A 14,602-nucleotide genomic window follows, 5' to 3' on the forward strand; every position below is an offset into this window, starting at 1 on the left:
TCAGTGGCCGAAAGAGGAGGCCAGCAATTGCAGCTTCTGAATCATTTCCAGAGATGAAGACAATCAAGATGTTGATATCCACCCCCATGTTGGTGATCCTGAGCTGGGATCAAGGAGCTCTTTTCTTTGTTCACTTATAAATCTCATGAATATGAACATTTTCAGAACATAACCTACAAGTATAAACTTATTCTGAATCCATCCCAGAAAGGCCTTCTTTTGTCACTTGTATAATAATATAGATACACACTTATACATGCACACTCAGAAAAAAAAAACCAACAACCTAGAGAACGTAGACTTTAAAAAAGTAATATGCCATAAGCTGTAGTTCCCATTTACTGACTGGCAAAAACACTAAGAAAGCATGAAATTAAAGATGTCAAACTATGAGAAAAGACGTGCACACAGACAAATATGTACACAAAACACATGCATATAATAGCTGTATAAATATGAAGCTGAATACCTGAAAGAGGCTGTTGTATATTCTGTAAAATTTTCAAAAGCATCAAACTCAGGGCACAAAATTATTCAGAATGATTGCCATATTCTCCTCATTTTTTTCATAACTGATTATGTACATTAAAATATTTTGTGTAGAAAAATCAATAGTGAATGGTTAGATTAATTATAAGATGCCAAATATGATTAATTATAAAGATTTCTATGATCAGTCACCACATCTAGTAGTGTTGACATTTCACTCAAAGAGAAGAAATGTAAAAAAGTAAGCCTAACAATACCACACACATTTCTCAGAGAGTGCTGTGAAGGTAAAGTCACTAATGTCTGTGAAGGACTTGGATATTATGGTGATCAGCCTACAGAAAAGCCAGGAGGAAATTAGTAATTCTGTGTTCATGGCAAGGTTTGAACAGCATGCAGTAACAAGGTCCGAGGCCACCCACTGAACAATGAGGAAAACACAAAATACTGAATAGGTGCTTATTAAGTGACCACTGGAATACCTTGCAAAAAGCACAGGCTGGTTAGCTGGCTAGGAGCGTGCCAGGGGCAGGGCCTTCAGCACACAGCACTGCATCCCACTGGGCAGCCCAGGGAAGCTGCTGTAATTCAGACAGGCCCCCAAAGCTCTCTCAATTACATTTGTGTCATCCCCAGTCACTCAACTGGCCCAGGATCAGGAAGGTAGAAAGGTTGATTAAAGCCACACTAGCCTCCCTATCCTTTGGGCTGTGAATCTCACCCAAGGAAAGCAAATGTAGCACCAATACTAAAACTTTTATCCTAACTAAAATAATGGAACAAATATAAAGGGACAACAATTCTTAGAGGATGAGGCTTGGTCTACACTACAATGCTTGTGTCAACCTAATTATGTCAGTGTCTACACTACAATGCTGCTTCCGCTGAAGTAAGTTGCCCACTACGCCCACATAACAACTCCACTTCCACGAGAGGCGTAGTGCTTATGTCGATGTAGTTAGGGCAACCCAGTACCCGTGTAGACACTGCATTACTTACATCGCCTGTTGGCTGAGCGAGGCTAATAGCTGGAACCCCTACACCTCCCCAGTCTGGTGCTGACAGCCCGAGATGTCAGACAGGCACCAGGGCCGGGGAGTGAGCCCAACAATTGGCTGACAGCTGGGGCTGTCAGTGCCAGGGCTGCCGGGCTTCAGCTGTCATTGTCCCACAATGCCCCACTACTGTCAGTGGAAGTGCTCCTGGTGAGGATGCGCAGCACTGACAGAAGGAGCGTAGTGTTGATGTGGACAATCGCTTTAATTGCTGCGGTGGCGGTATGTCGACTTAAGTCAACTTAATTTTGTACTGTAGACAACCCCTTAGAGAACCATGACCAAAAAGCAGCCTGAGCTCTTTTTATAACACAAACCTGTATTTAGATATCATGTTATAAAACAGTGATTCTTACCAGATAAAGCTGGTTGTTTGGGAATGTTGTGTTATACAATTACATTATTATTGAAGGAACTGAATACTGTAGATGTTACATATTTGATTTTTAATCAGGTATTTGACAGAGGTTCACAAAATGTACCCAAATATAATTCAAGTTGGATGAAAACTGCCATGGAAACTGAAAGTCTGTAAGTAAAGGAAAATAAAATAACAATATATTGACATTGAGGAAGTTGTCTAGTGCAGTGGTTCTCAAACTAGGGCCGGCGCTTGTTCAGGGAAAGCCCCTGGCGGGCCAAGCAGGTTTGTTTACCTGCCGTGTCCGCAGGTTCGGCCGATTGCAGCTCCCACTGGCTGCAGTTCGCCGCTCCAGGCCACTGGGGGCTGCAGGAAGGGCGGCCAACACGTACCTCGGCCCACGCCACTTCCTGCAGCCCCCATTGGCCTGAAGCAGCAAACCATGGCCGGTGGGAGCCGTGATCGGCCAAACCTGCGGATGCGGCAGGTAAACAAACTGGCTAGCCCACCAGGGGCTTTCCCTGAACAAGCGCTGGCCCTAGTTTGAGGACCACTGGTCTAGTGAAAGCACAGGAACAGGTGTTAAGTCTTACCTAATGTAACATCTCTATTAATGATCTCAAACAGAACTAAAATCTAATAAAATTTAGATAGGGTACTTAACTGAAATGTGTTACCAAAAACTAATTAAATAAATAAATATAATAAATTATAATAAATGATAAAGAATTAATACAAAGGGACCCTGCCTCCGATCAGGAAGGCACTTAATACCGTGCACATTAATCTGGCACCAAATAGGTAGAAATACGAACAAGAAAACTGAACAATTTGGAAAATTACAACTTTACTATATTAGGTAGAAAATATACAGAGATATTTAATTGTGGGGAGGATGGGGAAAAACCTAAGAAACACCAAAGAGGTACAAAAAAAATTTAGGATACCTTTCAGAAAAAAACAATAAAAAACCAAAAATCCTTCCTAACAGTGAAACAGTTTCCCAAGGAAAAGTATCTGAATCCCTATCAATTGGGGCATATAAAACTAAGACTGAACTATACACCACTACATATACCCAAAGGAACAGGTTAGATGATTTAATAAGTCTGTTGCCTCTCTAATGTCTTTGATTTTAGAATTCTAGGATCACAGAATAAATTTCTTGAACAATATACAGAGCATTTAAAACTATGGTAACAGATAAACCTTGTAAATGTCATATCAGACTAACTGAAACATGAGAAGAAATATATTGACTAATTTGAAAAATAATAAATATTAAGGATGTTGGACTGACTACGTATATAGCAATGGAAAATGCAAATGAAAACATCACATTTTATTGAAAATATAAAAAGCATGGCTCCCTGAATGACTGGCCTTTAGGGAAAAAACATCTTTAAGCACTAGTCCCTTGTTTACTCCTTCACTAGTGGTAAGGATTCTGTCAGGTGCAGAACTACATAACAGAAGTACATTACCGAAGAACAGAATAAACTCTTACAGATAGGCTTGGCAGAATTAGGTTTTTATAATTCTGACAGATAATATTGATGTTTATTTTAAGCATATTTAAATATTTTTATTTATTTTAATTTTCACTGCTGCAGGAAATTATGGGGTCCAGACAATTATTTAATGCCAAATGCTGAGATTCAAAAGCTAAAGCTTTATAACCTTTAAAACACAAATTGTCAACATCACCTCTAAATATACAAAGTAAATATTCTTAAATCAACAAATCATACCTGTTTGTACTAATCCATTTGCTAGTCCATTTGTAGCAAGCCTAATTCAAAAGCCTAAATCACTGTTTTTTAAATTCTAATAAAACTTCTCAGGCAGCATTTTTCTTACTTTGGCTATCTGTAAATTTCCATGATCATCAATGGAAATTTTTTTATTTTATCATCAATGGAAAGTTTGTGTACAGTAAAATTGATATTTACCACAATTAAGTGATATGAACATAAAGTGTGCCATATGAGAGGCCAGTTGCATATATGGAAAGTGTACCAAGATACTGCAGGAGCTAGGGAGAAGAAATTTCTGGAATAATTAAGTGCTATGTAGTTTAACAACTTTCAACCATAATTCTGCATTTCCTGGATCTCAAGTGCTTTGATGTGTCCAACTTAACATTACATTATTGTCATGGGAGGGAGGAGGACGTCTGTCATGTACTTTAATCTAAAGAAGTACACATATACATTATATTGAGAACGAAAGAAAGAGCAAGTCCTATTTGGCTACAAAAATACATATACACATATGTACAAACTAGAATTCCAACAATAAGGCATTTTTTTCTAGTCCTGATGGCTCATGTGCACCACACTTAAGAAGTTGACCCTCTGTCGAGAAATGTTATTTTTGGCACTACCCCAAGACCCAATACAACAAGTCCTGGGCCTGAAACCAGTGTAAATTTAAATCCTTGACTGTTTCAGCAGGTTTTACAAAGCCAATAAGACTAAGAATCAAAATATGTGGTTTTCTCTAGAGACCACTGTAAGAAACCTGTCAGGTTTTATATTGGGTACCTCTCACTGTAGCAGACAATGTTTCACCAATGCCACTGACAAGTTTATTATTTCATTTTCTAATGTTTAGAAACAGCATGCTCTATGTAAGAGCACACTTACAGTTGATATATGCTGGAGTACGTAAGTGATTTGCACATCAAACTTTTTAATTAACGTAATTCATACATCTACTGTGCTTTTAACACTGTTTTCACTTAGGTAGGTTTAACTTTAAAAAGGGGCAATTTTACCCATTTGTTTTTATGTAATTTACCTTCACTTGTATCCATCAATCCTTTTTTCGGGGGGGGGGGGGGGACACACTACACAGTTCCTCTTACCATTTAGCACACACCGCTATCTCATTTCACTTTATCTGCAAACACAACTACAAAATCTTCTATCCCCTTTATCTCACTTCTTTATCCCAGGCACAATTTTTTTTTTTTTTATCAAACAGGTCACTTGTTTCTATTCTTTAGAAATTCATTAATTAATGCTTAATTATACTTCAGTTAATTAGCAAAGAGATCAGATAATAATGTACCAATCTTCATTGCTGGATTTTTTACATCCCATTCAAAATATATCATTTTATGAAAACACGAGAAAAATTCATACTGTACATGCAATATTGTAAAATAAGTTTCAATTATAGTTCATGTACACTGAAACACTGCATATTTCAAGATCGATGGATGTAGCATAGAAAACTCTACTTTTGTAAGATATTACAAATGTATTTAATCCTTACCTCAATTCCAATTTCAAATCCACCACCAAGGCCAGCTATCCCTATTGCAGAAGGAGAAGACCAACCTGACCCACACAAAATAAGATACATATTACAAAATTTCAACCATATCACCATTTAACAGTAGTAAGTTCTCCCCTTTACAGAAACTAAAGGTCAACTAATACAAAATGAAAAATATTACAAGTCATTGCCTTTGACATACAAATTTTCAAACTGAAACCTAAAAAATTACAAAGTTAAATATATTTTTTCTCTTGTTTTTAAAATGCACCTCAAAATTTTCAGTGCTATCCAAAATTAAGTTTGAAAGTAATGTTTTCAAAGTAAAAACTGCTTTTCATGGAAGGCACCTGAAGAATGGCAACATCAAGTAGATAGGAAATGAAAACAGTGCTGCCGGGGGACAGTTTGTTCGATAAATAATATTGCAATAGTAAAGAAAAAAACAACATTGCACATTGGAAATTTCACTGTAATTCTGATTACCATATCAAAGGGACACTTCAGAGACAGCACCATTTACACTGAAGAACTCTTATTTTAGGTCAACTGTCTGCAATTTTTTAATTATATTAAGGTGCATGTTTTCAAAAGCATTTTTCAAACATCATATATTTAGATTCAGTTAATCTTTCGGACACCAAGGCTTGTTTCAAAAAGTATCGCAATACCTCACACAGAACATCAGAGGTTTGAAAATATGAAGGTTTATGTGGTGCATCAATGTAGCTAAACATTTTTGTTTGTTTACTTTTACTAGTGCTCATGTATTTCTGCTAACAGTTACTTCCCATTGCTATGCCTTTGTGAGCTTCACAGCACTTTTATAAACAAACAAAGAATTAGTTCTCACATTTAAACCAACCAACAGAGCAGAAATCTATTGCATACTAAATATCTTCATTAGCTAAGGAACTATTTCATAACACTGTAGTGAGCTACTGCATATTGAATTCCTAATACATATTACCTAATGTTACTTACTGTAAAACTTCTACTGGTAAATATTGATTTTAAACACAAACAACACTATTTCTAATTATAAATAAACAGAGACAGACAAATAAGCCTTGGTAACTAACAGTATAGGAACCATGAGTTTCAGAAACACCATTGAACACTATGAAATATTATTCACCCACGGCCATAAACAGGGTGGGGCAAGTGGCAGCCACGCAGGGCGCAAAGTCATAGAGGAGAAAAAATGGGGCAGAGAAATGCCCAAAAAAACAAGCAGGGGGTGCAAATATGCTTGCTTACCCCATTCCTAAAATGTCTAGTTACATCTCTGCTTCCACCATTTCAGTGTAGCTCTGCCTCTGATTTAGGATTTTGTCCTTGACAGAATTCTTGGCATTATGTAACTAAGAGTTGAACAAGCCTCTCATCTGAACACAGGTGAAGAAATATGCAGGATATCAAAATGCTTATAGTTTTGACACCCAGTAAGCAGAACCTTCAGTTCAGTACTACTTATAGCTATTTTACAGTTTCTCTTCTGGACAGGATTCCTATCTGCCCCTCAAAAAGTCCCCAAGCCAGTACATTTGGTTATTTGGATGTAAATTGTTGCATTCTGGGTAGCTTTCCCATGCCCGCTGACAGCAATTCCGGGCCCCAGGGCAGAAAAGTCAATAGCTCCCCTAGAAAGGGATGGCTGAGGTTTACGATACTACTTTTTATCCTATTGATAACACATTAGAACCCACTATGGGTAAGTTGTGGTGTTGCTTGACCTAGTTTTTTTTTTCCCCCAGTTACAGCACCAGTATTAAATAAACTGTGAAACTAAATGTAAGATGTAGAATTTGTTATTTTGAATTACATATTTAAATTAAATAAATACATTATGGAATGAAATTAATTAATATATAAACATTTAAAGAACCACAAAGTAAGAAAACACCTAAAGTATCAACTAGGCAAATTAAACACCTAATCGTGATTCATGTGTACTCTAAAGACAAGGAAAAAACTGATATACAAGATGTAACTGAATATGACCAACAAAGTTCAAATATACAATACTTGCACTACTGGTGCTGTGGGACGTCAACACCCAGAGCAATGAGGAGATGGCAGGCATGGTGCGGCCACATCTATTGGGAGGCAGCCAGGGGCGAAGGCAGAGGGAAAACCCATGCCTCGTTCCCTGGCTGAGCGGTGGAGGTGGCCCATCATAATGTGCTTGTGATAGCAGCTGGTCAGCCAGTGCTAGAGGCAGTGAAGTGGGGGAGGCTAGTCCCAGCTGCCTCTTGGCAAATTTAGGATGGCTCAAATGGGTGGCTGAACTTGCTGGCTTGTGTTTGGCAAGGAGCTGCAGCCCTGGCGGAGGAAATGTGGTAGGGAACTTGTTTCTCTTTAAAGTCTCCACAGCTTGGCAGTTGGAGAGCCAGTATGGCAGGCACAGGGGCTCCTGAGTAGCCAGAGGAGGCCGCAAGCTCCATGGTTCCCAAGCTGCTATTGCTGATGCTCTGCCAGACTGCCAGACCAGCAGGGTGCAGCAGCAATCTAGCAAACTGTTACTGTCACAGTGAGGGATGGCGCTCTGTACAGAGCAGCAGGAAACTGAATTTCTTTTTTGTAATCTTAATTTTTATTTAAAAAATACGTTATCTATCCCATCCACCTGGGCCCTTTTAAATCACCAGGCTTCTGAGCAATTCACCCCTTTGCCCTCCCTGTCGGTAGGCCTGAGATTTCCTAGAATAATAATCATGCGTGTGAACTCCATAAGTAGTGCTGAAGATGGGCCTGTAAAAGGTTTTCTTCCTAAGGAGCAAGGGGCTGCGGTGAGACCTTCAAAATCAGTCCACTAAAAAGTAACAAGTTTAAAACTGGATTGTTTTCCCGACACAACATATAAAACTTACCTATGAAACTCATTTTCAAAAGATCAAATAATAATAATAATATGCAGACACCCTACTACGTTAAACATATTACAAGAGATATTAACCTTCATGCTTCAAAACAATTCTAAAATTGTTCACTATGGGGATATTACACATTGTTTTGAAGGCTCTAGCACTAGCTATTGTTACACTGCATGTGCATTAGAAAATATCATACCGCTTTCCAGCAAAGATGCTGAAAAACCTAAGTCCAGTCAACAGTAGTGCTTGCTGCACTACTACTGCAATGTTGCTGGAAAACAGATACAAAATTTTCTAATGTAAAAATCAGCCTTAAAGACAGGCTACTGGACTAGACAGATCGCTGGTTTGATCCAGTATGGCATTTCCTATGTTCTGGTTTATTAAAAGAAAAAGAAAAAAAGGAAGAAAGAAAAATGAACTAAACTTATTTTGAAGTTTCCCCTGACGTAGAAAAAGGAAGATACACACTCTAATTCTTGGTTTGACTGAGAAAACGTCACCTTACCTCCATTAGGAAGACGTGCTAATACAATCCCACTGCCTCCTCGAGCGGTTACCAAAAATCCAGCTTTGATAACAGACAAAACTGCAAGGCCTTTAGCTTTAGCTATTACATTGGCTGAAAACAAATATTAATTATTTAAAATTAACATTTTCAAAAGAGCATAAAGAACATACTAAAACACAATCATGATTTAAAAAACAGCCATACATTTAACAATTTTGAATAAGAAAGAGACTGAAATAAATTTATAACAAAAAAATGAGCTAAATTAGTGAAATACAAAAAGAAATGGAGACTCAACATCCCTGCCTCAATGGATTTTTCAAGTGGAGAATTTTAACAGTAACAGAGCACATGTTCATATGTAATCATTTTATAAAAATGATTAACATCCCCATGGTTATTCAATACTTGGCTCATAATAAAATGACATCAGAAAAGAAAATCTAGTTTTATTATATATCTTTTGGAACACAACTAGTATAAATTCAAATAGAACTTGGAATATGGGACAAGGAAGGGAAATTAGAACACAGAGGAAAAAAAAGATAGAGATGGCAGAAAAAAAAAGGACAGTGGAAAACAGAGTCAGATGGCCTGATTCTCCTCTTATACCGTTTTATACTGGTGTAACTCCATTTACCTCCATTTTGATTTACAGTAGGGTCACAGGAAAATAATGTACAGAGATTATTTTTAGCCACATAACATATCTTAAAAATGTGTATATTAAGGCTACAATTCTATCTTGAGGATTCTGATGATATTAACAAACTACTACAGCTGTACAAACTACTACAGCTGTTTCAGTGATTATATCTGGTCCTCCCAATGTGCCAGTCTATACAGGGCAAATATGGAGCCCCCATCCACACCATGCAGATGTCCACCAACATAGCCACTCTTCAGTGACTTATGCTAATGGGAGGAGGTGGGGTGGGGTGGGGAATAAGTTGTGAGAAAGATTAAGCAGAGGACCCCTGGACAAGAATGAATTTTACCTCTTAAGAGTAAATTCCTTTCACAAAAATTATAGTTGTAGGATCCAGGTCTTCATTACACTTGGAGAAAATGCACAATGAACACAGTAGGTAATCATGAAGACAATGGGAGTTTTGCCCAAGTGAGGTCTGGAGAAGTGAGCCCTTCAATCGCAACAAATTTGTATACTTACTAACCTGGTATGATCTTATCAGGTCCATTTCTGGAAGTTATTTCTGTAAATTCTCGTAATATTTTAGCTGCCTTTTTTGCTTCTGACTTCAAGCTGGAAGGTATAGGATTATTCACTGTAAAAGACAACAAATATATATATATAATGTGACTATTGAAATTATACTCTTGGAGTCACAGTTTAAAAGAGTTCATCCTTTTTTACTGGTTTTTATTTTTAAAGTGACAAGAGCTACCTAACACAATAAACTAATGCAAGCATTTGTATGTAGGAATCCTAAAAAATATACCAACCACCTAATAACAACACAGTAAAGACAAGAAGAAATGGTCTCCACTTTCTCAATACTTTACACTACAAGCACTATTCTCTTCCTCAGAAGCCCTTTTTATGAAAAGGCCCTGAAAATGAACAGATACAGACTATTGTGGACTAAAGGGCATGAAGGAGCAAAACTCCAAAGGAAAAAGGCTTTCACAAAGGCCTGATCTACACTAGGACTTTAATTCGAATTTAGCAGCGTTAATTCGAATTAACCGTGCACCCGTCCACACCAGGAAGCCATTTAATTCGACCTAGAGGGCTCTTTAGTTCGAATTCGGTACTCCACCCCGACGAGGGGAGTAGCGCTAAATTCGACATGGCTATGTCGAATTAGGCTAGGTGTGGATGCAAATCGAACTTACTAGCTCCGGGAGCTATCCCACACTGCACCACCAGTCCGAGCTCAGATGTTCTGATCAGCCATACAGGAAAAGCACCGGGAAAATTTGAATTCCTTTTCCTGTCTGGCCAGTTTGAATCTCAATTCCTGGTTGGACATCGGGGCAAGCTCAGCAGCACTGGCAGCGATGCAGAGCTCTCCAGCAGACGAGTCCATGCAATCTCAGAATAGAAAGAGGGCCCCAGCATGGACTGACCGGGAAGTCTTGGATCTGATCGCTGTGTGGGGCGATGAGTCTGTGCTTTCGGAGCTGCGCTCCAAAAAACAGAATGCAAAGACCTACGAGAAGGTCTCCAAAGCCATGGCACTCAGAGGATACAGCCGGGATGCAATGCAGTGCCGCGTGAAAATCAAGGACCTGAGACAAAGCTACCAAAAAATCAAAGTGGCAAACGGACGCTCCGGAGCCCAGCCCCAGACATGCCGCTTCTACGAGGCACTGCATGCCATTCTCGGTGGGTCTGCCACCACTGCCCCACCAGTGACCGTGGACTCTGAGGATGGGATAGTGTCGAGGGGCAGTTTCTCGGCGATGTTCGCCGATGGGGAAGATGAGGAAGGGTTTGTGGAGGACGAGGCAGGTGACAGCGGTTACAATACTGCTTTCCCCGACAGCCAGGATCTCTTCATCACCCTCACATAGATCCCCTACCATCCCTCCCCGGCCGTTAACCCGGACTCCGAATCAGGGGAAGGATCAGTCGGTAAGTGCTATAAACATGTAAACATTTATTTTTTAACAAAACAGGAATAAAAACTATATAAAAAGAAGGTCAATGCATATAGGGATTGAACAGAAATCCTCTTGGGACAGTTCTACGAAGCTCTCTGAGAAGTACTCGAAAAGCCTCCGCAGGAAGTTCCTGGGGAGAGGTGCCTTGTTGGGTGCTCCGTGGAAGCACACTCTTCCGCGCCAGGCCATCCTGAGGTATAATGGGAGCATCGCCTCGACCAGCATGGCAGCATAGGGCCCTGGTCTGTGCAGGGATTCACGCAGCATTCGCTCTCTGTTTCTCCTGGAGACCCGCCTCAGGGTGATCTCGCTCGGCGACTGCTGCATCTAATTAGGGGAATTACTTTAATGTTACTATTGTGAATGCTTGACTTTTCCTTTGCATAACAATGACCGTCGTTTAACAGCCACGTGTTGTAGGCTGCAGAGGAAAAGCATACAGGGATCTTTCCCGGGGACAGCCGCGAGGGGCTGGAACAGGGTCAGACTTTATGCTTTCCAGATTGCCTGCAGCAGGAGGGCACTGCTATCCATTAACTGTTAAGCAGCCTAAAGTTTACGGCTTACCAGGCCTGGCTGCTACACAGATTCTGCTGTCCTGCCCCGCTTGTCCGATCTCCAGTGCAAGACTCCAGGCAATGAAAGCGAATGCCGAAAATTCGAACTTGTCCTGAGAGCACATGAGATTAGGTGCCCTGTATGGTCTTGTTCACAGAAACTGAGTAGACTGTGTTCAGTGTTCGCAAACATGTATCTTTGGAAGGAAATCACTTCCTTTTTCCCTTCACACAGCTGCGGCTCTTTCCTGAACTGCCCCGGCATCCCCCTCACAGAGGCTGGCGCACATTAGGCGGCGAAAGAAAAAGACTCGGGACGAGATGTTCACTGAACTGATGGCCTGCTCCAGAGCCGAGGCAGCCCAGCAGAGCCAGTGGAGGGAGACCCTCTCTCAGCAGCAGCGCTCACACAGCGAACGGGAGGACAGGTGGCGGCAGGAAGATCAGCAGGCTACTCAAACGCTGCTTGGACTAATGAGGGAGCAAACGGACACGCTCCGGCGCCTTGTGGATGTTCTGCACGACCGCAGGCAGGAGCAGATAGCCCCCCTGAACTGTATCTGAAACCGCCCTCCCCCGCCACAAAGTCCTGTCCCCCCCTCACCCAAAATCACAAGAAGGAGGGGCGCTAGGGGCCGTGAAAACTGTCACTCCACCCCAGCAGAGCGCTCATGTACCAAACAGCTCTCATTCCCTAAAGAATGAGAATTGCTTGCCTTCCTGGCTCACCCGATCCCAAATCCCAGTTTCATCCCCCAACTGTGTAGTTGAGTATTAAAAATAGTTTGCTGTTCATTACTGTTTCCGTCATGTTTCTTTGCAGAAGACTTTGTGTGAAGGGGGGGGAGGGGTTTCTTAATTGCATAGGACAGCCACCATTAACAGGGTACAGACATGGGGGCAGGATCAACAGCAGGTCACACACAGAGTGCAGTCACTAGGCACCCGGGTCACTCTGCGAGGTGTCTGCTGCCCCAGGTCAGTCTGGGAGGTGTATATTGCCCCAGGGTCCGAGCGCCTGGCATCCACAAATGGCAAGGCAGGCTGCCCTTACCATGCCCTTCCACCCTAGCCATGAACCTCTCCGATGCCCTGATACCCAGCCAGAGCCATCATCCCCCCACACCTACTCACCCTTCCCACACACCCCTCACCCCTTCCTGCAAACCCACCCCTTCCTGCACACCCTCCGGTAACCGCCCTCCCCCCAGAGACCGCTGTAGGAGCAGGAGCCTGTCAGTCCTTGAGTGTAGAAGCGGTCTGTACATCACTGCACACCGTACCCACCACAGTCTGCGTCCCTGTTGGAACCCTTGAACGAGAATTCGTTAGTAAAGAAAACTTTGTTAATTAAAAATGTTCCAATAACTTTATTTTTAAACGTCTGTTGGAAGGGGGGAAACCTGGTGAACGGGGTATGTATCCGCTGAAAAAAGTCAATAGTAACTGAAACAGGGGCAGGTTCAGCTTCTCTGTAAAGAGACTGGACAGTCATAGGTTACCCTGCTCTCTGAGGAACCTAGCTTTCAAAGCCTCCCGGATGCACAGCGCTTCCCGCTGGGCTCTTCTAATCGCACGGGTGTCTGGCTGAGCGTAATCAGCAGCCATGCGATTTGCCTCAACCTCCCATCCTGCCATAAAGGTCTCCCCCTTGCTCTCACAGAGATTGTGGAGCACACAGCAAGCTGCAATAACAATGGGGATATTGGTTTCGCTGAGATCCGAGCGAGTGAGTAAGCTCCTCCATCTCCCCTTGAGACGTCCGAAAGCACACTCCACCACCATTCTGCACTTGCTCAGCCGGTAGTTGAAGAGCTCCTTGTCACTGTCCAGGGCGCCTGTATAGGGCTTCATGAGCCAGGGCATTAGTGGGTAGGCTGGGTCCCCGAGGATCACTGTAGGCATCTCCACATCCCCAACACTTACTTTGTGGTCCGGGAAGAAACTACCTTCCTGCAGGCGTCTAAACAGACCAGAGTTCCTGAACACAAGCGCGTCATGAACCTTGCCCGGCCACCCAACGTAGATGTTGGTAAAACGTCCCCTATGGTCCACCAGTGCTTGCAGCATCATTGAAAAGTAGCCCTTTCGGTTAATATACTGGCTGGCCTGGTGGGCCGGTCCCAGGATAGGGATGTGAGTGCCATCTATAGCCCCACCGCAGTTTGGGAATCCCATCGCGGCGAAGCCATCTATGATGACCTGGACGTTTCCCAGGGTCACCACCTTTGAGAGCAGTAGGTCAACGATTGCGTGGGCTACTTGCATCACAGCAACCCCCACGGTAGATTTGCCCACGCCAAAGTGGTTCGCTACTGACCGGTAGCTGTCTGGCGTGGCAAGTTTCCAGAGGGCTATGGCCACTCGCTTCTGCACAGTCAGTGCTGCTCGCATCTGGGTGTCCTGGCGCTTCAGGGCAGGGGCCAGCAAGTCACACAGTTCAAGGAAAGTGCCCTTACGCATCCTGAAGTTTCACAGCCACTGTGATTCATCCCAGACCTGCAGCACTATGCGGTCCCAACAGTCCGTGCTTGTTTCCCGGGCCCAGAATCGCCGTCCCATAGCATGAACGTGACCCATTGCCACCATGATCTCCACGGCGCGGGATCCCGTGCTTTGTGAGAGGTCTGTGCCACTCTCACACTTCATGTCCTCATCGCGCTGCCGGAGCCTCCTTGCCCGATTTCTCAGCAGCTGACTGTGGAAGAGGTGGACCATAAGGTGCGAGGAGTTGACAACGGCCATAAGTGCAGTGATGATCGCAGCGGGCTCCATGCTCATAGTGCTGTGGCGTCCGCGCTGTCACTGACCAGAAAAGTGCGCGAACAGAGTTCCCGCCG

General features: G+C 42.4%; 1 protein-coding gene across 1 annotated transcript in view; it reads right to left on the reverse strand.

Moving 5' to 3' along the window:
- SH3YL1 (SH3 and SYLF domain containing 1) overlaps positions 1-14,602 on the reverse strand; it is a 91,730-nt gene that overhangs the window by 46,120 nt on the left and 31,008 nt on the right. Inside the window, exons 2-4 of the mRNA XM_039531238.1 lie at positions 9,753-9,863; positions 8,575-8,688; positions 5,188-5,252 (exon numbers count right to left, since the gene is read on the reverse strand). Of these exons, the coding sequence (XP_039387172.1) occupies positions 5,188-5,252; positions 8,575-8,688; positions 9,753-9,863 (290 nt within the window). The remainder of the gene's footprint in view (positions 1-5,187; positions 5,253-8,574; positions 8,689-9,752; positions 9,864-14,602) is intronic.

This window comes from Mauremys reevesii, linkage group 3 (genome assembly GCF_016161935.1).
Source record: "Mauremys reevesii isolate NIE-2019 linkage group 3, ASM1616193v1, whole genome shotgun sequence".
In the NCBI taxonomy this organism is placed as follows: domain Eukaryota; kingdom Metazoa; phylum Chordata; order Testudines; family Geoemydidae; genus Mauremys; species Mauremys reevesii.